The sequence below is a fragment of the Equus asinus genome, chromosome 1, assembly GCF_041296235.1.
Source record: "Equus asinus isolate D_3611 breed Donkey chromosome 1, EquAss-T2T_v2, whole genome shotgun sequence".
Classification (NCBI taxonomy): domain Eukaryota; kingdom Metazoa; phylum Chordata; class Mammalia; order Perissodactyla; family Equidae; genus Equus; species Equus asinus.
This window is the reverse complement of record NC_091790.1, coordinates 182729847-182751815: the sequence shown is the minus strand read 5'-3', so window position 1 is coordinate 182751815 and position 21969 is coordinate 182729847. Positions and strand designations below refer to the sequence as shown.

Below are 21969 nucleotides of genomic sequence, written 5' to 3'. Positions count from 1 at the left end.
AGTGAACAGATCCTCTTAATATCCTGAAGGAGAAAACTATTTGGAAATGGAGACATTATACAGCTCTCCAGAAGTGGCCATTTGTGCTGCCTTAAATGCAGATTGATTACTGCTATTTGGATGTTTGAGTGCATCATCTTTTCCAAAGAAAGGGAGAAGCTAAATTTCCCCACATTCAGCTGTATCGTCAAATCACTTCCCCACACCAGCTCTTTTAATACTTTCCTGTTATCATACCCACTTGCAATAGCTGATCTAGCCTACTCCCCAACAGTGAACCACCCCCCAACCCCCAGCCCCACCGACACGTGCTGAATCCTATTAACAACCTCCTGACTGTGACACCCAACTGCAAGCCCAAAATGTAGTGGGATGTGTAACTCCAGGGTTAAAGAAAGCAAGCAATTAGGATATTGAAGAGAAAGAACGGCCTCCTTTCTCTGTGCTGGCTTCCAACCTGTACTGGCATGATGTAAGGCAGCTGGGTGAAGAGGGCAGATGATAATTCACCTAACTCCAGCTTTCTATGATGCTTGGGCTAAAAATCCAACAGTACACCCTGGTGTTACAGGAATCTATGATTACACAGTGAAGAGAAAAACTTCAAATTAAAGATCTGTTTTTAACAGTATTCAGTAGGATCTAGTTTTATTTAAAGAGAATTTTCACTTCTTGAGGTCATTAGATTGAAAGTGAAAAATCTTGGTTTATTTAAAGCTGTACCATTAAACTACTGAGAAGATAAGAACAGAGGCTAGATGGAAGAGATGAATTTCAGGGAGAAGCTCTCAAGAGAAAATTTAATAGAAATGAGAGGTGGAATAAAAAAGATATAAGGCAGGCAGTGTTACCACAGAGGGAAAAAACAGGAGGGGCTAAGAAAACAGGTAAGAAAAGAGAAGAAACAGGAAAAATAGCAATATCCAGAGGTACTATTAAAGTTATTTAATGTCTGTCCCTTTGTGATTGCATGCTTTGTAAAGCTTGAGTCTATTATCTTTTTTCTTCACCACTATTATCCCCAATGCCTGGGACCCAGGATACACTCAAGAAAATGAGAATAAAGAGATGAATGCAAAGCCATCATATTCAAGATAAACCAGCCTTGAACTGTTCCTAAGAGACGAATGATTTGTTTTCTTGGAGAACTGGTTAACTTAGGTAATCTATACACTGTTATAGGATATATTAGTTTTAAAATTTCAAAACACACAAATTCGACACCAATTTTCTCACTGGATTGGTATGGAGATGAAACCTGCTTTTTATCAAGGCATTTAACAAATCAGAACTGTGTCAAGCCAGCAGTGCTGACCTCTTCCATTTAAGAGTCCTAAAGTGAAAGGTTTTAACTTAGCAACAGAAAGTACTGGTTAAGTCTTCACATTTCATTCATAACCAGTATTGTAAATGCCAGTTAATTGAAGATACAGATAGGAAGGACCCTATAAAAAGAGTTACCAACAAGCTTATAGCCTTCTGATCAAAGTCTGTGATGGAAATGCCAGCACAGATTTCCTAGAAGTTCATGTGGAGAGAAGTCTACAGTAGGGAGGGCGCTGTCAACTCCAATGGGTAAAAGCAAGAGAAATTTGATAGGATTTTAATCAAGGACTGCTGTTTACAAGGTCTGGAGACTGGAGATGCAGAAGTCAGCAAGGCAGGAACACTAGTTGGTGGTTTTTGTTTTTAAAGAAAGGGGATGTTGCAAGGTTTGCTCAATCAGAAAAATGTGTCTCTGCAGGAACTGTGAAGACGGGAGCCAAGCCAGAGCTAAGATGGGGGCAGGCTCATGCTTGCCTCGCAAACTCAACACCAGAGTCTTCTTAATCTGCAGTGTGCCTGGCAAGAAAGAGAATGCACATGAAAAGATAAGAGATCCTGCCCTTTTTTCTTCTCCCGAGATAACCCTAACCTCATTATGTATGTCCAGAATGAATCTAAATGTATTTAAATGTGCTCAGACACTAGATGGTTCAATACAATTGCTTTCCCAGTCAAGCTGAGGCATCAATTTCTTTTCTGAATATATACATCCTATCTTGAAATCACAAAATCTTAGAACTAAAGGTACCTTAAAGGAATAAAGCCCCAACTTCTGAACATAAATTCTGTGTTTGTCTGCAATGAACCACAGATTCTACCAGTTTCTACAAAACCTTAAAATATTACATTGAAAAAAGAAACGTTATTGGTAGCTTTAGGGGAATGCACACACATGATATCCTCCAGGTCTGAATGTCCAAGGAAAACAAGGCACAGACCCAGGCTTTGATCTGACTCCAAGCACTGCCAGCTCGTCTTCAGTGCCCATAACAAAAGCCCACTGGGAAAACCTCTAGAATGCTTAGGAAATTCACATTCTGCCTGTTTAAAATCAAACTGGATGTGCTATACCCACTACATAGCATAAAGCAGATGAGAGATTTTACACCACCTTAGAAAATAAGGAGGGTCCCAATAATGACTCAGTATCTTGGACATACCCCCGGAGGGTAGACAAGAGATTCTGTGAAGGAGTCAAAAGCCCCACCGTAAGTTTAGAACACTCATCAAGACAAGTAACGCAGCTGGCCAGCTGACTGAGATACTGAAAACGAGAATCGAAAATGTTGGAAAGTCAACATGGGGATGAAAAATTATGGTGGTACAGAAAAGAAACGATGTGTCAAACTCCCAAAGGAGCCCATATGATGCCCCTAAAAGGGAGGACCCAGTTCAGGAGTGTCACCAAGAAGTGTGGGTCAGTTGCACCTAAGTTCTTTTTACTAAAAAGATGGAGTGCATACCCTGGAGCTCTCAGCACCCTGGGACAAAATCAATGGCTTTTCAATGGAGCCCATGAGAGAAGCAAGGCCTGAGAGTACTTGCAAAAATGCCCAAAGCTTATCTTTCCAGGACACAAGGTAAGGAGGGAGGAGGCAGCCGATGATAGACAACTGAGTGGGAAAGGAAGGCCACCTGCTGGGAATTAGGGGTTTGTTTATCCTTTAAACAAAAAAGATGTGCCTTCCTGGAGATGTGCCACGTAGCTGAGGTATAACAAGGGTTTCCCCAAAGCAGGCAGGCATCCGAACGAAGGAGCGTTGAAGGGTCAGCACACTGAACAGGGCTGCTGAGGTGGTATGAGCTTGCCTCTGGCAGGCAGGTGGATAGGCTTGAAAGCAGTAGGCACACAGCAAATTGGTATTCTTCCTCCTCTTCTGTCTCACCTGGTCTCCCAACGCGTGCATAACGCCTCACTCCCTGAGCTCCCAGCAGATGATCTGAGAAAGGTTGGCAGATCATGCCCCTTGCAGAGGAAGCAACGGCCGCAGAGCCCTGAGAAAGCTCATCAACTCCTAGGCAGGCGGCTGCGTTGACCCGAGAAGTCAGTTGAGTTAACAGGCTGCCCTTTCCCCAAAGCTTACAATGTTTCTCTAAAAGGATTAATGGCCAAGCAGTGCTCTGGAAAGCAAAGTCAACGGAAGAGCACTGTGCCCCACTGCCGATATCACTAGTGATAACCCGAGAGAAAAACAGGTACCCAGGGGTCAGGCACAAGGAAATCTGTTGGAATCAACACCTTTGTGGGGAAGGACTACAGGAAATGCTGGCCCTGCTATGTTCCCTTCATCCACTTATTATTTACCCAGAGTTCCAGGATGACTGAGTGCTATGAATGCAGCAGATGTTATTAATGTGGCCTTTGCTAAAGCATTCGATACAGTACCTCAAGAAATTCTACTTGGGAAACGAATTCAAATTGGCTTGGTTCAGTACACAATCACTGAAGATTAAAAAGGGGCTGAAGGATGATAAACAAAAGACAGTTAAGTGACAGTCCATGCAGTGAGAGCCTTGGGGTCAACACCAAGGCCATTCTTGTTTAGGGTTCTATTCAGGGCCCAGGAAAGGAGTGAAACAACTCGCTAATGAGATCTGCAGAGGACACTAAGCTGGGAGGTGGAGGAACTGCATCGACAGGGGCATAAAATTACAAGGCAGAGTTCAACTGGAAAAAACGCAGCAAATCTATCTAGGGAAAAACAGCCCTAAATTCAGATAGTATTCAACAGACAGGCAGGACAAGGGGCAGAAGCAGCATGTACAAAGAGCTTTGACAGGCTGGAATGTGACAGAATCAAGTAAGAATGCTAAGGGAACATGAGGAGTGTATGGGGGAATGGAGTGCTTCAAACCGAAGGGAAACTAAAATAAAGCAGTGTGTCAGAAAATAGGTGGTCTTGAAGTGACGTCAACTTTATCATTAAAAAAAAAAAAAGTACATCCTGCACTGAAAATATTTTTTTAATGGCTACAAAACCACCATTCCTATCTGACAGGTGGTCCCAGTACTTCTCGGACCTTAATTCACCTCGCTGAGTATCACCATCTAGAAGATGGCCCTGGGGCCACCACCCTGGGGCTCAGTGACAATACTGCTCCAAAGGAAGACTCACTCACTCACAGTTCATGCTGGCCATTTCTCCTAATCCTTTATGAGGCCTCTACTGTCTTACGGCAGAGCCTCAGAGGCTTGAGGAAGTAGTTAATTTCTCTCCATTTACTCAACCTGCAACAGTGCACTGACCCCGAAGCCAGTTTTTCCACCATCAGCCTGAAAGCAATGGCTCAACACAATTATCTCTAGGCCGCTCACTGCTTTAGCAGGCAAGCATCTTGTTACATTACTTCAGCTCAAAATGATCACTAGACTAAAGACGCTGTTTTTTCCTCAAAACCTGAAATTTAAAAAATTTCACTATCTATGCATATTCACTAAATGTTACAGTACAACACAGCTACTTCCAATAGCGTAATAAGTGAGTTTGTTGTGGCCTGGCTGTCCAAAGCAGCTACGCAAATTACTTTCATGCTTACCTGCCTGTCAGAATGAAATATTCAGGAGTGGCAGAGTGAACCCAGGGCGGAAAATCCGGGTCTAGATCCCACTGTATTGCTAAGTGCTCCTGCTACTCTGGAAATGCTTAACCTATTCTTCAAGTCACCACCAGATAAGGCTGAGCACACCCAACAGGGAGCCACCCCCCAAATCCCACTAAAGTAAGTCTAATCGTTGTCCATTTCCTACAGTAGCTAGATCATCAGATAGCATTTAGAGATGTGAAGCCACATCTCTTTCAGCCCAGCTGGCTTAGTGATAATAAAGGCAGGGAGAGAAGAATGAGGAAGCGAGGAAGGATTAAGAGAAACACCGATTATGGACTCTATATCATCTTATCTTATACTGGTCAATAACGAGCCTTAAATAACCAAAGATGCTGGTGTTTTCACTGAACTCTCTGTGCTCAAGAATCGGATCCTATACAGGGCCTAATGGGAAAAGCCCACAAGAAAGAATCCAAAAACTCACAGCAGCCTGACAGACTGATTTCTTAGCTGACATTCTGTGTGACAGTCTATAGACGCTCTATCCATCAGGATGTGACATGGCGTTAGAGCTAAAGGTCACACATCAGGGGAATATTCTGGGCCAAAGAGGAAGAGAAGTGATCGCGACAACAGAGTCTGAAGTATAGATAATATGTGCCCAAACTATTCCTCCTCTAATGCAGAGGATAACCGGGTAATTACCAAACTTCTAGAACTTAAAAGATCCCAGGTCACAGAAAAATGGCTGAGTGAGGCAAGCACTTGCAACCACTTTGAAGTAAGGGATATATTCTGGTGAGTCCAAGCAGTCGGTTGAGCTGTCCGGGTCAGCTGAGCAATAGCAGCTCAGTTCTTGCTCTGTTTCCTGGGAAGTCTGGGAATCACTCAACTATCAGCACCACCCAGTGACAGAAGTCTCTGTGAGTAAGAGCCTTGAAGAATGTCACTGGTAAGAAATACTGCTGAGCAGTATGCATGTCCTTGGGGCAACCAGCCACAGGGATGAAGGACAAAAGTAAAATGTCACAGGGCTTCTCAAATGCTCTCCTGCCAGCTGTCAGAAGTGTGAAACCAAAACTCATTTCCTAATAAATGTTTTCATTTCCTTTGTGCATGACAAAAGGTCTAGAGGTGATAAAAGGGAGGGGCGGGGGAGCACAGGCCTCTGCAGGTAAGAACCTGAGGCAAATGTCCCGCTGCATAAGTGGGGCTTCACTGCTAGTCCCAGGAAATGACAGCAGGGTGATCGCAAAAATATCTTACATAGTACTTTCTCATCTATGATTCATTTTACATCTACATAGGAATACCATGTCTTAACAAATGCCTATTTTGCAGGTTTAAAAAAATTGAGGCCCAAGTATACTTAATCAAGGTTAGGTAGCATGTTCAGAGTGAGCCTTCTCTTTTGATGGGGGAAAAACTGGAATAAGAAAAGGATACAAGCTTTCTCAGCGTATTGTTTTCCATCACATTTGCTCAGAGATAGGCAGGATAGTGGGAAAGAAAAAAGGGGCTGTGCGTCCCTGTGTGTCCATTTTAATAATTATTCAACTCACCTGGCCTCCGCAGCAAGCAGCTCATCGTAGTGAGAGGATCGCTGATCGTCATCCTGCCGATATCTGATCACCGTGGCTAGACCTTTGCTGACAAGAGCCTCTGCAATGTTTCTGCAACAGAAAAGATAGGTCAGTGAGCACTAGAGGTGCATATGGGGCTCAGTCAACAGAAATAATAACAGTTAGCACCTGGAGGTCTTAACGCATCCTGGCAGGGGGAGGAAGAAGCCAAGGACTTTAAGACCAATGAGTTGCTAAGCTAGAAATCCAAATCAAAGGTGGAATAACGAAGTCCCTTAGCTCAGCATTTTTCCTGTTAGTACAGTCAGATGCTATATCAATCCACACATAAAAACTAGCAAAAATATCTGTACAAAGCCCACATTAGGCAGGGCTATTTACAGAATATCACAAACAAGCCACTACCCTCAAGAAAGTCTGCTTTGAAGTACCAGGCACATAGATAAAAAAACAAAACACACAAAAGCATGACCTAAATTTCTCAAAATCTCCTTTCTAGCCTATGCTGTAACTACAAAATGTCTTGTTCCAGTTTGGCAATGTTAGTAATGTTGGTTTAACACAACACTCAAAGAGCTTCTCTTCTTCTCAGAACTCCCAACAGTGGGTCACCCCCTCAAAGGGGGCTTGTAGAAAGCTAGGCTATGAAAGAGGTGCGGGAGGGTGGGAGAGAGGTACTGGGGTGGAACGGAAGTTCTCTATAAAAAATGGCACTAGATGGGGAAACAAATAAAGTAAAAAGTACAAAATCTGAGAAGACCAGTTTTGGAGCAACACTCCAAATAGTCCTGTTAGGGCAAGAGAATATTCGGATTAGAATTCTGCTTAAAGCAATTCTCAAATGCACTGAATCTTCTCTTCTTCACCAGAACAAGAAAGAGGTGCCAGTGTAAGTGGCCTGCATCTACTAACTAGAGAAGAGCACACTGGAAATGACTCTCAGACAATTAATGAAGCCTATTTTTGCATGGGTCTTCCCCAATCTGGAAAGGGACCTTAGATACGAAGCAATCAAACTGCGAAAACAAATTTTCAAAAATTACCTGTAGCAAGTACTAGAACATAAGAGGCATGACATTATTGGGAGAGAGCGGTGGTTATGTCTTTCTTTGGTCTGTCATAATTACACCAAAGGCTCCACTCAAACCATCTGGTTAGCTGCCCTTTAGGGAGGAGGTATGGTAAGCAACAGGCTACTGTGCCATATGCTATGGTTCAGTGTTTGGAAATGTAGTTAACTCTGAACACACTAGCATTCTCAGAACCTCAGATGTGGAGATGTTGGGAGCCGGACTAACAAGTCTAATGTGCATGTTTAAGCCACTTAAGGGTTCTCTTCATCAAAACCCAGAAATTTATTTTTTTAAAAGAAGAAGAAAAAAATATGTGCGGGTAGAGAAAGGAGAAAAAGATGCTGTGGCTGATTCTCATTATGTGCCCCTCTGCTGCCTGTTTATCTACTGCCAGCATGATATTAATATCTCCAAACTGCCACGGAATTAGCACTTCTCAAAATCCACTCCCACAAAGAGGCTGCTTTGCTGGCCACCTTGTCTCCTGAGTCACCACATAAGCGTGCTGGCAAATGCTGTGATTATCACAGAGCTGGGTTTGGCAGCATGGAGAATGCCAACAGCCCAAATCAGCAGCTGTGGATGTTGATATACGGTGAGACTTCAACTAAAGGTGTCAACCAAGAAGCCCCAAAAGAGCAGGAGGGAGGCTCCACCCACCAAGGAGCCAGAGAGAAGACTGGGGGGGGACAACGCTACTTGTGACAGGTTGAGATGTCTTAGTGATTTGAAATGCCAGAAGAACAAAGACATATTTGTTATTGCATTTTGAATTACTGCACACTGACATTTTACAGTCAATACATGGGGTTTGGAGGAGAAAGTTGGAATGACAGAGCAGGCAAGGAAAAATTCACACAAATAAGCTTCCATATGAAAAGTCAGAGAATTTCAAGCAAAATAGCACCAATGTTTAATGATCCACCCCTGTTAATGCTGCTCAAATCAACTCACAGAATTGGGAGTACCTGCAAGGCCAGCAGAGGGCCAAGGGCACAATCCTTCCCCATCCTACATGCTTCTTGCCCTCCATATCCTCTCAGCAAATGTCTACAGACCAGTTAAAGACTTGAGTACCAGCTCCGCAACCTGCTCACTACCTTTCTCTCCCTTCTCTAAAGCTTAGAGTATAAGCCATGTTATGTTCTCTTTGCTTCTTATCCCTAATTACAGATTTCTCCTGGAGGAAGACTTGTGGTCCTGGTGCTTGGCAGTAAGGAGAGTAAAAGCACACGAAATAATAACAACCATCACTATTGGGCATTTACTACAAGCCAGGCATGTAAGAATAACATTACCTGCACTGTCTTCTTGGTGAATGCTCCCCATGATAACTCATCACACCACATTACAATTAATTCATTGTCTATCTTCCCTTCCAAAGTAGGAGGTCTGAGAGGGTGAGGGCTGTATCTTCCTTGCTCTGGACTCGAGTGTCTAGCACAATACTTTGCATAAAGTAGACAATAAGTATTTTTTGAATGAAATTATTTAGCTCATTTAGGATAAAAAAATTTTTACATGTAGTAAAATTACAGCACATTCTTTGAATTTAGTTTTATGACATCCTGAAAAATTTGAGATACTCTTTGAAGTGTAAGAAAAACACCTAATCATTTTGGAAATATAGCACTGGAACGTTATTTATTATCCTAAGTATATATTAGCCAAGCTTGCCCAGCATAGAATTAGGGACAAAAGCTTTCCACACGCCTTACTAGCTTTTTTCTTTCTCCCCATTATCTAAGACTTGAATTTAAAGAGAATGAAAGCGAGAGAGAAAATGGAATTAGCCTAGATCCATGTACTTGACTCTCTCATTCATTTCTTTTGGCTGCTAATGAAAGGTCAGGAGATATTCCCCCTGGCCAAAGACGGCTCAGAACCCAACCCTGGTGTATTGATCAGTTGCCCAGTAAGAAAAGAGAACATTAAATTCTGTGCCATGACATTATGCTGCTTTAGACAAATTTCTAAGTTCTGCTTTCTTGAGTGTATCAGTAATACTACTCCAATTACACAGGTCTGGCTCAAATGGGTAATTCACAATCAGCATACAAAAAGAGACCTAACAGCCTTGGAAGTCTAACAGCAAGTCATCTCTCTATCAGCTAGAAACACAAAGAGAATTAGTGCTGGGATTGAAACGCTTCTCCAGACTAAAAAAGAAATCTAGGTTCTTTTAAAAGTGAACACTTTCCATTAGGCATGATCAGTGTTGCTGATAGAAACACAAGCAACATAAGTGTCATATATAGGCTTTCTCACAAGATCTCCATGCAGTTGACATTTTCCCCACCCATTTCCACAGCAAGCAGGTTGCTAAAAGCTCATATTTTCTCATTATAAGACATCTGTGAAACCATGAGGTACTCTATTCTGCCAATGCAGAGAAAAGGTATTTTATGCCCATACACGAGAATAGGACTCAAAGAGTAGATTTTGGGGCCAGCCCGGTGGTGCAGCAGTAAAGTGCACATGTTCTGCTTTGGCAGCCCAGGGTTCGCCGGTTTGGATCCCCGGTGCGGACATGGCACTGCCTGGCAAGCCATGCTGTGGCAGGCGTCTCACATATAGAGTAGAGGAGGATGGGCACGGATATTAGCTCAGGGCTAGTCTTCCTCAGCAAAAAGAGGAGGATTGGCAGCAGATGTTAGTTTGGAGCTAATCTTCCTCAAAAAAAAAAAAAAAAGTAGATTTCAATTATGGTAGGCTATATTTGTCTGATCACATTTTCGCCTGCCTTTTCCCATCCCTAACCCCTCCAGCATCCCAAGATTGGAAGGAACCAACAATACAATGATAGGTCAGATAACTGTCCACAATTACCAAGATTACTTAACAGTGTATGTGTAATTTTGAAACAAACTCACAGAAAAGTTGCACATACTGAAACAAAGAATATGCCATCCTTCTTTGATCCATTTGAGTAAGTAACTGACCTGTTATACCATCACCCCCAAAACCTTCAGTGTGCATTTCCTACAAACTAGGATACTTTCCTATATAATAAAAAAAATAATGAATAGACCAAGATATCAATATGGACACATTACTACCATCTAATCCACAAACCTTACTCAAATTTTGCCAATTGTTCCAACAGGGCACTTAGGGGTGAAAAGATCCAGTTCAGAATCAGGTGTTGCATTTAGTTGTCATGTCTCCTTAGTCTGGAATAGTTCCTCAGTCTTAGACTACCATGACACTTTTCAAGAGTATAGGCCAGTTATTTTGGTTTGTCTGATACTTCTTCATGATCAGATGCAGGTGATCTTTGGCAGGAATATCACAGAAGAGATGCTGCATCGTTCCCCTGGCCTCCTTTGAAATGATGTATAATTTACTAATGATGTTCATTTTGATCCTTTGATTAGGGTAATGTCTACCAGCCTTCTCCACTGTAAAGCTATTCTTTTACTCTTTATAATTAACTAGTATTTTTTGAAAAGACACTCAGAACTCTAATTTTCATCCCTCATTAAACTCCCATCTTATTCATTTATTTACTTGTATCAGTAAAATGTCACAAAATATCATTTTATTTAAAGAGTCATGGGGCTGGCCCTGTGGCCGAGTGGTTAAGTTCACGCGCTCCGCTTCGGCGGCCCAGGGTTTTGCTAGTTCGGATCCTGGGCATGGACATGGCACCGCTCGTCAAGCCATGCTGAGGCGGCATCCTACATGCCACAACTAGAAGGACCCACAACTACAAATACACAACTATGTACTGGGGGTCTTTGGAGAGAAAAAGGAAGAATAAAATCTTAATAAATAAATAAATAAATAAATAAATAAAGAGTCATAATCCACTACTATCATAATTTATTCTGATGCTGAAATTGTTCACAATTTAGCCAGTGTGAGCCACGTCAAGCAGGCTTCTGAGTCCTATGGACACGTCCCCAAACATTCTTTGATAACTCTTTTGCTTTCTGGTATAACATGTTCCAGGCTTATCTTGTACTATTTTCTGCAGCTCTGAAATTAGCCATTTATCTAAGTAGCCCACATTAACATCTTTATTTGTATACATTTCTAAATCTATAACTATTGAAAACCATGTGTGCCAGTCACGAAAATGTGTCTCTGGGATCTATGAACAGGAAACATAATTGACTGACAGTCCCAGCTGCTGTGCTCTGAAATCCATCACTATTTCAGCCAAGGCTATGCTTCCCACCAGCTGCTCCTAGCCAGGGACAGAGTGCCAAAGAGATACTAAGGCAGGCCTATTGCTGAGAGATGTGGGACTCCTCTGATGGGCAACTTTGGCTTGAGGACTTCTGACCAGCTTTATGGAAACTCTCTCAGAACTGCCACCCACAGCTTAGACTTTTCCAATTCAACCTTGCCTCCCTTCTCCACAGACGTTAGCCCTGCATTACAGTCTGATGGCACTCCCACCCTCCTCCAGTTCCCTTCTCATTTTTCCTCAGAAGAGTTTTCCCCTATTAACCTCTTGCAAGTCTAATTCTGGCTTGGCATCAGCTTTTTAGAGAACCTGAATCAACATACCATGAGTTCACAAAGATATCTACAATTGCATTCCAACACTACAGGGTTCACTTTAGTTTTCTTCATTTCCATATTTGTACCTCCCTTCTCTGACAGTGGGAAACCCAGCTTCCATTACTGAATACTTAAATTTATATGGACAACCTTCTCTATACATACATACAGAGTCTCACTCACATATTCTGTGACTTCCATGATTTGGTCCTAATAGTAGAGCTAATTTAAAGGGAATACATTACTTGATAAAATAGAACAAATGGATAAGTATGTCAAAACAATGGGCATAGGGACTAATACCTTAACAAACACACAAACACACATGCACCTCTTCATTTTCCATCTCACTAAGAATAACAGATAACTCTCAATGACTCTAGCTCATAGATCTCTATCTAGCTGTTCGAGCTTAACATTTTCCACTTAAAAACCATCTACATTTTGGGCTGGCCCTGTGGCTGAGTGGTTAAAGTTCCACTCTCTCCACTTTGGTGGCCTGGGATTGCAGGTTCAGATCCTGGGTGCAGACCTACTTCACTCATCGACGGTCACGCCATGGCGGTGACCCACAGACAAAGCAGAAGAAGACTGGCCTGATGTTAGCTCAGGGCAAATCTTCCTCACCAAAACAAAACAAAATCCATTTACATTTTGTCAGTCACTGAGGTATTCGTGGAGATTACAAAAACAGAATATTTTCCTTAAGGCAAACATACACGTGGGCACATACCCAGAATAAAGAAAGCCCATAAAGAAATGCCTCTACACTATATTTTAGTCAAGGCTAAAGACCTGAAAGATAGTTAACACCTCAATTCATTCATAACAGCTACATCATCTATAGTAGAGGTACGTGTCTCACACGTATGCACGCATGACACACATACACACATTCCCCATACAATTTCTTTACAAAACTTCAATGCTCTATGGTCAAATTTCATCAACTGAGCACAAAATGCAGCCCCTGGCTATTTACTGTGAGAGAACATGGATCCAACAGGGCATGAGCATGAAGCCTGGGCCACGACCCTCAAAGACTCCACTGTCTCATGCTGGAAAACTGCCTCCACTCTCTTTTCAAATTGGTTGTACCGTGGCCACAGGACAGGCTTTCTCACAAGTGCTGGGATGGAGATCCCCAGCTGACAGAGTTCCAATATTGATTTCTAACATACCAGATGGCTCGTCTATCTCACTTCTCCGCAGCTATACAGGGATGTTCTACTGTGGGGGTGAACCACAGGGAAGCCACAGGTGCTGACGTCTTTCTTTGCAAATAAGTTGAGACAAGGAAGGAGGGAGAGGTCACCACAGGATCTCATAAGGAGGTTAGAAAGCAAGGAAGACTGGAAAACTATTTTCTTCCGAATATTATGTCCACTTTTCCTCATATATGTGGAAAATGTAGGCTTTCTACTCTAAAAGATAGTGAACAAGTGGGGAACATGATTAATAGCTAACAGGCCTGAAAACCAGGCTCCCTTCATATCTTTTCTATAAGTTCACTCTAATGTCCATGTTCTTTGAGGCAGGAACCTGACAATCTCGGGCTTGAGACAGACTTGGCTTTTACAGGCTGACAAAATAAGGCTGCAAAGGGCGAGAGTGAAATTCTAGATAAGAGGGATCTACAGACAGTGGGAATGACCAAGTATCTTTTATTAAGTTACTGTTTTCCAACCAGGCCTCAAACTAAGTCCTAGAGAGCAAAAGGTAGCTTCCAAAAGCTACCATGATGACGTCTCAGGGGTCACGCTTTGCTGCTCCCACCGAGTGTCTTTTATCCTCCAATATCCAGTGACTGAACTCCCATGAATCTGGAACAATGATTCCTCTCCATTTTCTTCTTAAAATATATCCAGGAGGCACCTCCCACATAACCAAGCAGCATATGTAGACAGGAGATTCTGTTTTAGAAGCATCGATAATTAGAAACATCTGAGGTGGCACAACATCCTTTATAGATTTATCATATCTCTCCTCTACCACCTTCCCTATTTTTTCATTCCTCTCTTGAACCAATGTAATTCTAAAAATAAAATTGCTTTTGATCCTTTTTCCTTTTAACAAGTCCTGTTGCCAGGATAGCCACCAAAGGATCTGAGCAGTGGACAGGGACTTTCCCAGAACTCATGACACAGATGGAAAACGAAGAGGAAGATTCAAATGCCTCGATGCAGCCAGGCTTTCGAAACTAGTGGGAAAAACAATGATTATCAAGGGCCGTATTAAGGCATGTAGAGTCTTAGGGCAGGACAGCCTCACTCGAGACTCTGAGAGCCAAAGGTAACTGCTTTCGTCAACTCACCAACCCAGCTGTGGTTATATGGAAGGTAAGGCATAGCATGACCCACAGAGAAGCATGACCCCAGAAAGCCAGACTCAAGATTGGGCAAGTATGGAATGGGACTAATCTGAACAGCCTTAGAAGCAAACCAAGCAGAAAAGGACTCTTCTGAGCAAAGCTCTCCAGCAAGTTTTAGTTTATATTTAACAAGCATTCAGAATATGCGCGGGTTCTAAACACAACTGTTCTGTCGATGAGAGCATTTTCTAGAGATTGGAGTCGAGATATGAAAATCAAGAACTCTTGGGAACAGGGACTGTCTTCTCATTGCACTTTAATGAATACTAATCATTCTTTCTCATGGGGAGGGGGCTATAGAAAGAAAACAATGAAGAATGATATGAACTTAGTCCAATTTTAAGAACCCAAAACGATGCATGATTAAAATGAAACCAAAGGAAACCTGTAAACAAGACTGGCGGAAATGAAGAAAAGAAAGAAAGGAGATGAAGGAGGGAGGGCAGAAGGGAAAAAGAGAGGGAAGAGGGAGGGGAAAGGGAAAAGAAAAAGAAAAAAAAGCATTCCATGAAGAGTACTGCTTTGTAGACAGATAATTCCTTGAGTCCCCACAGCACATCCATCCCACTTCATTATTAATAATAGGCTTACTTCTGAGCACCAATAAAAGCCTCTCTAGCTTCAGAGGCCATGTCCCACTGAGCGCCAACAGCAGCCTTCACTTTGGAAAGAAAAGAAATAAAACCAAAGATATCTAGGGGCCAGGATTTTAAAAGTGGGTGATGAAGAGATGTCACTTCATATTCAATTCGCCAACAATAAAGAGTAGAGAATTAAGCTATCTCTGGGTCATATCATACCCATTACCTTATTTTCTGGTGGTCTAGTGGTTAAGATTCAGCACTTTCATTACTGTGATGCTGAAAGCTGTGCCACTGGTATTTCAAATATCACCAGGGTGGTGGACAGGTTTCAGCGGAGCATCCAGACTAGGAAGAAGGACCTGGCCACCCACTTCTAAGACAGTGGCTATGAAAACCCTGCAAACAGCAGTGGAGGATTGTCTGATACACCACTGGAAGGTGAGAGGATGGCGCAAAAAGACTGTAGGCTCTGCTCTGCTGCAGGCAGGACGGCTAGGAGTTGGAATCGACTCCACAGCACTAACAACAAAAACCTTATTGTCAACTCATTCCTACACAAGGGCACACCTATCCTTGATCTCCTGAAAGAACTAACAGGAAAATAAGATGAAAGCAGTAGAATTAAACACCTAACTTACTTCATAACACTCGTTAGTGGAGAAAATAGTGTTGAAAATATGGGTTAAAGTGATTTAGAAAACAAGGGGGAAGAAGCATAACATCAAATAGTTGTGTTTACTAAATAGATGATTTTATTCTGTCTCCAGGATTTCTGCAGTACTGTCATCTTATTGCCACCTCTTATTTGATAGTTTCATTTATTCAGGAATATCATTGTTCCGGCTTTATAAGGCAAGGAAAACTCTGGTATTATACTCCACTGGCCAGCTCCTCTCTGAGTCTCACCGCACTTCTAAGTCAGCAAAGTATCTGAGGAAGTCAGGACAAAGATGAACCTTGGCTGAACGATGAGGGGCATGTTAAATATAAGTAGCAGTAAAACAACGCCCATCTTCAAATATCTAATTTTCCCCGATCTCCAAATGAGACAGAAAAAAAAACAACAGTCAAGAAAAAAATGTCTGTTTCGTAGAGGGAAAACGCAAGGACTTATCTGACTCTCGTTTATACTATAGGACAAAACACAGGGAATGTACTCAAAGCGACATTCCCTCTATTAGACAAACACGGTTCTTTCCCAGAAGGAGACAGACACATCTTTCAAAAACAATTAAGATAATCAATTAAGTACTGGATCTAGCTTGAAGAAAGTAAAGTGTCTAACAAATATGCGCTTCCAATCCAGCCAAACTGGTCCACTCATTGCTAAATATGCCAGGCATTTACATTTCCAACTATTTGCAGGACATGTGAATTTGTATGATTCATCATCACGTAAAAGTCAGCATTTCAAAAATAAAACTCACTTCTCTAGATTAAGCCTTTCTGAAACGTACCAAATCAGCTCATTCTCCTAACATCTTTTACTGTAGGACCATCCGACTCCCAGTCACCTCAGCCTGGTATCTCTCATTTCCACATAAAATTAGGTGTCAAAACTTCGAACTCAAACTTCCAATGTTTCTCTCCTGAATGTTTTTCCTATTCTTTCTCTCTGCCCCAGTTGTGGCACCCACACCTCTCACCTGGACCATGTACTACAGCCTCCCCTACCTGGTCTCCTTGCAATGCTGACCGATCCCAAACACTGTCAGTTTAATCCTCTTAAAGCAGAGGTTGGGCAAGTGATCCTCACTCTCAAATCCACCACGATGACAGAAACCTTGTTTGAAATTTTCCAATATGGAGACAACATTAAATTATCACATATGAAACAAGGGTGATGGAGGGGGAGAAGAGAAGGAGGAGGGGGAGATGAAGGCCAGTAAAGGGTATGCAGAGAGAGAGGGAGCGAGAGAGAGGAGGAGAGGCTTAGGGGAAAGTAGCGGAAGACTAACATTTCTTAAGCACTATTCTAAATGCTTTATTAATCCATTTAATGGTCACAAAATCCCGATGAGGAAGGAAGTGTTATCATCTCTATTTCTATAGATGAGAAACTTCAGGCACAGAAAGGTTTCAAAGCTTGTAACTGACACAGCTAAAGCCAACAAGACTACAGATAGAGACTTGGCATTTCAGCGATGAAAAGGATCTTGCTAATCATCTTAGCCAAGCCCTATACCATGAACATCTGAAGACAGAATTATTTCTCTGATTTTCACTCAAAAGATAACTTCAGATTTAATGAACATCTACTAGGTGTCTAACTATAGGACAGGCATTTTAACACACATTAACCCAATCCTTCTAGCAATACAGAGGTAGTAAGTATATATTTCTCTCAAAAAAGAGTAGACAGTTTCACACTTGCTCCCAGTAATCCTGTTACTAAGTGGCAGAGCCATGATTAGAAGCCAGATTTTTTTTTTATTCCAAATCTAGTTTTTTGACTAAACAGTGCTACAAATTACAGGGTAACAGACTAAAAGACATTCTACAATGGAGCCCTCACATGCCTCTCTAACCCTATTCCAATAAAAGCCCTTCAATCTTATGCTTTAGTCCAACCAGTCAACACAGCAGCCAAGCAAACCCTGCATTCTCCCTGTCTCTAGGCCTGTGGCCGCACCACTTACTGGTACTTATCTTTTACTGTTGTATATTATTATCTTTCTTTGTGTACATCTCTCATCTTCCTAACTAGATTATATTCCCTACTGGTCCAAAAACAGCCAAACACTTAGTAGTCACTCAATAAATATTTATTGGCTAGCTGATAGATTTCACTCTCTGAGTTTCCAGGGGCTCTGTGGGCTGTTAGACGAAAACAAAGTAATAACCGACTGAGTCATAGAATTTTTGAGCAAAAAGACTCCATAGAGATAAACCGATCCAAAAACCCCCACATGCAGATGAAGACAGACCCAGAGAGAAACCGAAAAACTTTAAATGAGTTGTCTAAAGAAACAGAGTGACTCCATCACAACAGGCAACTAATAGCCTTCTGATTCTCAGCCTATTTCCCTTTATTACACTGATGTCCTATTAAAATTCTCTAAAGCAGGAATAAATATATTGTGCACATGAATTATCCAAGATGTCCTTAATACATTAAAAATTTATCAGCACATTAAAAATAATCTATCCAAATCATATTATAAACTTGAAAACTCTAATACTAATAATGTTAGCTAAAATATATATATTAAACATTTAATTATTATAATTTGCTTGCCTTCTGGGGATTCAGAGGATGCTTTTCTTGGGAAGGGGGAGAGAAGACTCAAAGATGTCTGATGACTTCTTTTCCTCTCAATGTATATACCAACACAAGGTAGAATTGCTCATTGTAGACATACATATGTTATCTTTGTCCCTTATTCTCTCAGCTCCTCTTTCCTTTGAGAAATTAACATTTTACAAAAGAGCCATGTGAGGAGGGTGGCTGGAGGTGTGAAGCGAAAACACACTTAAACTTCTCCCTGTCAGAATGGTGGAGTGAATGCACTGAGTTTGTATAGTCACTTGGGGTTCTTTTCCCCATCATCCCCACTTCTGAATCAAGACACTGACCTTGGAGAGGTCTTGGTACTCGACTGTAGTCAATCTATACTTTTGAGCATTATATGGTCTTTACATGTGTGTTTGAAAGCCAAATATTCACATGTTAAACAGTGGACGTAAGAGACAATTGCCCCCCCCCCCTTCCTGCATAAGTAATAGCCTACTGTTGTAGCCTTATACCACGGAAAATGAAAATCAATCAGACACCCACCCTTACCCCTTTCCCTGCAGCCAGTGCACAGACACACTGACAGCGGCTCTGCCAATTAAATGTTCCTGCCTCGGGAGTGCTGCAAAGGAGAGAAAGCAGTCGGAATTCATTTATGATGGTGCCTTGCCCCTGGGGCAGCTCCCCACACAGGTGGTGATGGTGTCCTAGCCAAACTGCGCTTAGGGAAAGACAATTATTCTGCTTCCTGCTTCTTGGCGCTTTAGAGCCGCATTGATCCCCATCTATTTCCCAAGTCTGAGACTCTGGGGCCTTAGCTCACTTCTCTCAGCTCCTCATACCTTCCCAGTCTAGCTTCCTCTTCTTTAGGAGAGAGCTGTTGCTGTTCCTTGCAAGCGAAAGCATCTTAATGGATTTAACTGACTCTTAGATCATGAGATTGCATTCCCAAGAGTTAAAAGGAAAAAAGAGGGCCTGGTGGCACAGCGGTTAAGTTCGCACGTTCTGCTTCTCAGTAGCCCAGGGTTTGCCGGTTCGGATCCCAGGGGCGGACATGGCACCGCCTGGCAAAAGCCATGCTGTGGTAGGCATCCCACGTATAAAGTAGAGGAAGATGGGCATGGATGTTAGTTCAGGGCCGGTCTTCCTCAGTGAAAAGAGGAGGACTGGCAGTAGTTAGCTCAGGGCTAATCTTCCTCAAAAAAAGAAAAAAAAAAGACCCTACGCATGGGTCACACTTACCTCTAAAGACAGGAAACCCAGGGAACCCAGGCCTTGAGTGAAAGGTAGGTGCCAGAGTAAGGCTTCCAGAAGTCTGGCCATACAGGCTGTTCTCTTCCCAGAGCCCCACTATATCACCCAAATCCCACCCACTTCACAGGGTCCAGGCGAGGCAGCTGGGCAGCACTAATCTTTAACCTTTGGTTTAGGTACTTAGAGTAGAGCAAGGGGAACAACCCTATCTTGCCCTGTCACCTCACCACTAGCTGAGTGAGGAATTACTGGTGTGCTCTCTTCCTAAACACTTGATGCCCAGTGAGGTTCTACAACCAGCCTATTACCCAGCAGTTCCTGCCACCACACTAAAGAAAAGCAGAAGATGAGCGGTGAAATAAGGATGGCTTTGACGATATTGCCATTGGGTGAAGAATAAAAGCCAGTTTAGGAATATCTAGGAACCTATTAAAGTGTGGAATACATGAAAGGTGAATACCTTAAAGTCAAGAAACCATGTATCTGTGTTTTTACAAAGATACCACTATATTCAGGTGTAGGACATATAAGACACTTATAAGAATGCATGAACAGGGCCAGCCCAGTGGCGCAGAGGTTAAGTTCGCACATTCCACTTCAGCAGCCTGAGGTTTGCCGTTCGGAACATGGGTGCGGACATGGAACCACTTGGCAAGCCATGCTGTGGTAGGCGTCATACATGTCAAGTAGAGGAAGATGGGCATGGACGTTAGCTCAGGGCCAGTCTTCCTCAACAAAAGGAGGAGGATTGGCAGCAGATGTTAGCTCAGGGCTAATCTTCCTAAAAAAAATTAAAAAAAGGAGGGTCTAATAGAAGACATTATCTCATATCAACACTTTAGTAGTCAAAGAAATCATCTAAATTATAAAAAATGAGTGAAGAGACAGAATCACAGTAAAACAGATAAAAATGGTAGAACAGGAATGTTAAGAATAAATGTTGATCAATTCTCCTTCATCCAACAAAAGAGAGAAGTCACACACAGCATTTATATTTATTCTTCAATAGTGAAAGCCACTTAATGTTTCCCATTTCCTCCAGCCCTTTGTGGTCATAGAGGGCAATTATTAGCTCGTTTCATAAAGAACTCACAGCACAGAGCAGTGATTCAGGGCAGAGGATCTGGGTTCTTATCCCAGCTCTCTGGCTGTTTAAACGCTTGTAAAGGAGCTCAGCCTGCACCAGTTTCTGTATCTATAAAATGAGGGGGCAGAATGCTCTACAAAATATGTTACAGCTCAGATACATTCTAATCTAATTTTTAAAGTGAACTGGCATTTACTGATCAATAGTCATACGTATTCAATATAGCTTCATCTTTCTACACATATCTTTATATAGCATTAGATGATAATATTTGAGGCCAATTAGATTACATATCATTTCAATCAGTACTGAACACACCTTAGGGTTTAGACACAGTTCTCATTGTAGTTTGTGGAACACTATGGCAGTAGGCACAATTTCTTCTGATCCTCTAAGGGCTCTACCCTCTCTGCGTACACACACAATGGTGGTAAAGGGTGGAAGGCTAGGATGCCTGGCAAATGTACGAGAAAATGTTTTCTCTCTTCAAGTCTTTAATGTCCACCATTTCTTTAAGTTACACTGTATTACCTAAATGCTCTGGAGGATAAAAAAGAGGATGGAGGATGCTGAGGTGGCATCCTACATAAAATAGAGGAAGATTGGCACAGATGTTAGCTCAGGGCCAATCTTCCTTACACACACACACACACACACACACACACAAAGATATATAGTATATTTCCTACCAGGGAAACTGAAGTCCAAACCTTTGAATTCTTCACTGGCTAGTTCCTTGACTAGCAAAGTACTTTTTTCAACGACAAAAAACTGACTTACCTCGTTAGCAGAAATGCGTTCAAGAACTGATTCAAGAGTAGAATTAACATTTAACAGAATTTATTACATTACTCTACCTCTGCAGCTCACTAGATTATGTAGACTAGGAAGTTTACTTCTGTATCTTATCACTGAAAATAGTGAAAAAATCAAAGACTTGGGGCCAGCCCTGTGGCCGAGTGGTTAAGTTTGCGTGTTCCGCTTCAGCGGCCCAGGGTTTCGCTGGTTCAGATCCTGGGCACAGACATGGCACCGCTCGTTAGGCCGCGTTGAGGCAGCGTCCCACATGCCACAACTAGAAGGACCCACAACTGAAATATACAACTATGTACTTGGGGGATTTGGGGAGAAAAAGCAGAAAAAAAAAAGATTGGCAACAGTTTTTGGCTTAGGTGCCAATCTTCAGGGGAAAAAAAATCAGAGACTCAGCTTCACATTTACACAGTTTGCCAAGGACTATTATTTTGGCCTATCAAGCTTATACTGAAGAAATATAAATAGGAGCAATATGTCAATAAAACAATTAGGAGATGTTTCTTGAGTAGTCCTCATGAGACTGTAGAATATTACTGCACAGTAAGTATTAACAAGAGAGGTGGACTTCATTACTACTGAAAG

General features: G+C 42.1%; 1 protein-coding gene across 2 annotated transcripts in view; it reads right to left on the bottom strand.

Moving 5' to 3' along the window:
- SND1 (staphylococcal nuclease and tudor domain containing 1) overlaps positions 1–21969 on the bottom strand; it is a 407603-nt gene that overhangs the window by 182029 nt on the left and 203605 nt on the right. For both annotated transcript variants that reach the window (XM_070512822.1, XM_044754776.2), the window contains one exon: positions 6435–6545. In XM_070512822.1, coding sequence (XP_070368923.1) covers positions 6435–6545 — 111 coding nt within the window. The remainder of the gene's footprint in view (positions 1–6434; positions 6546–21969) is intronic.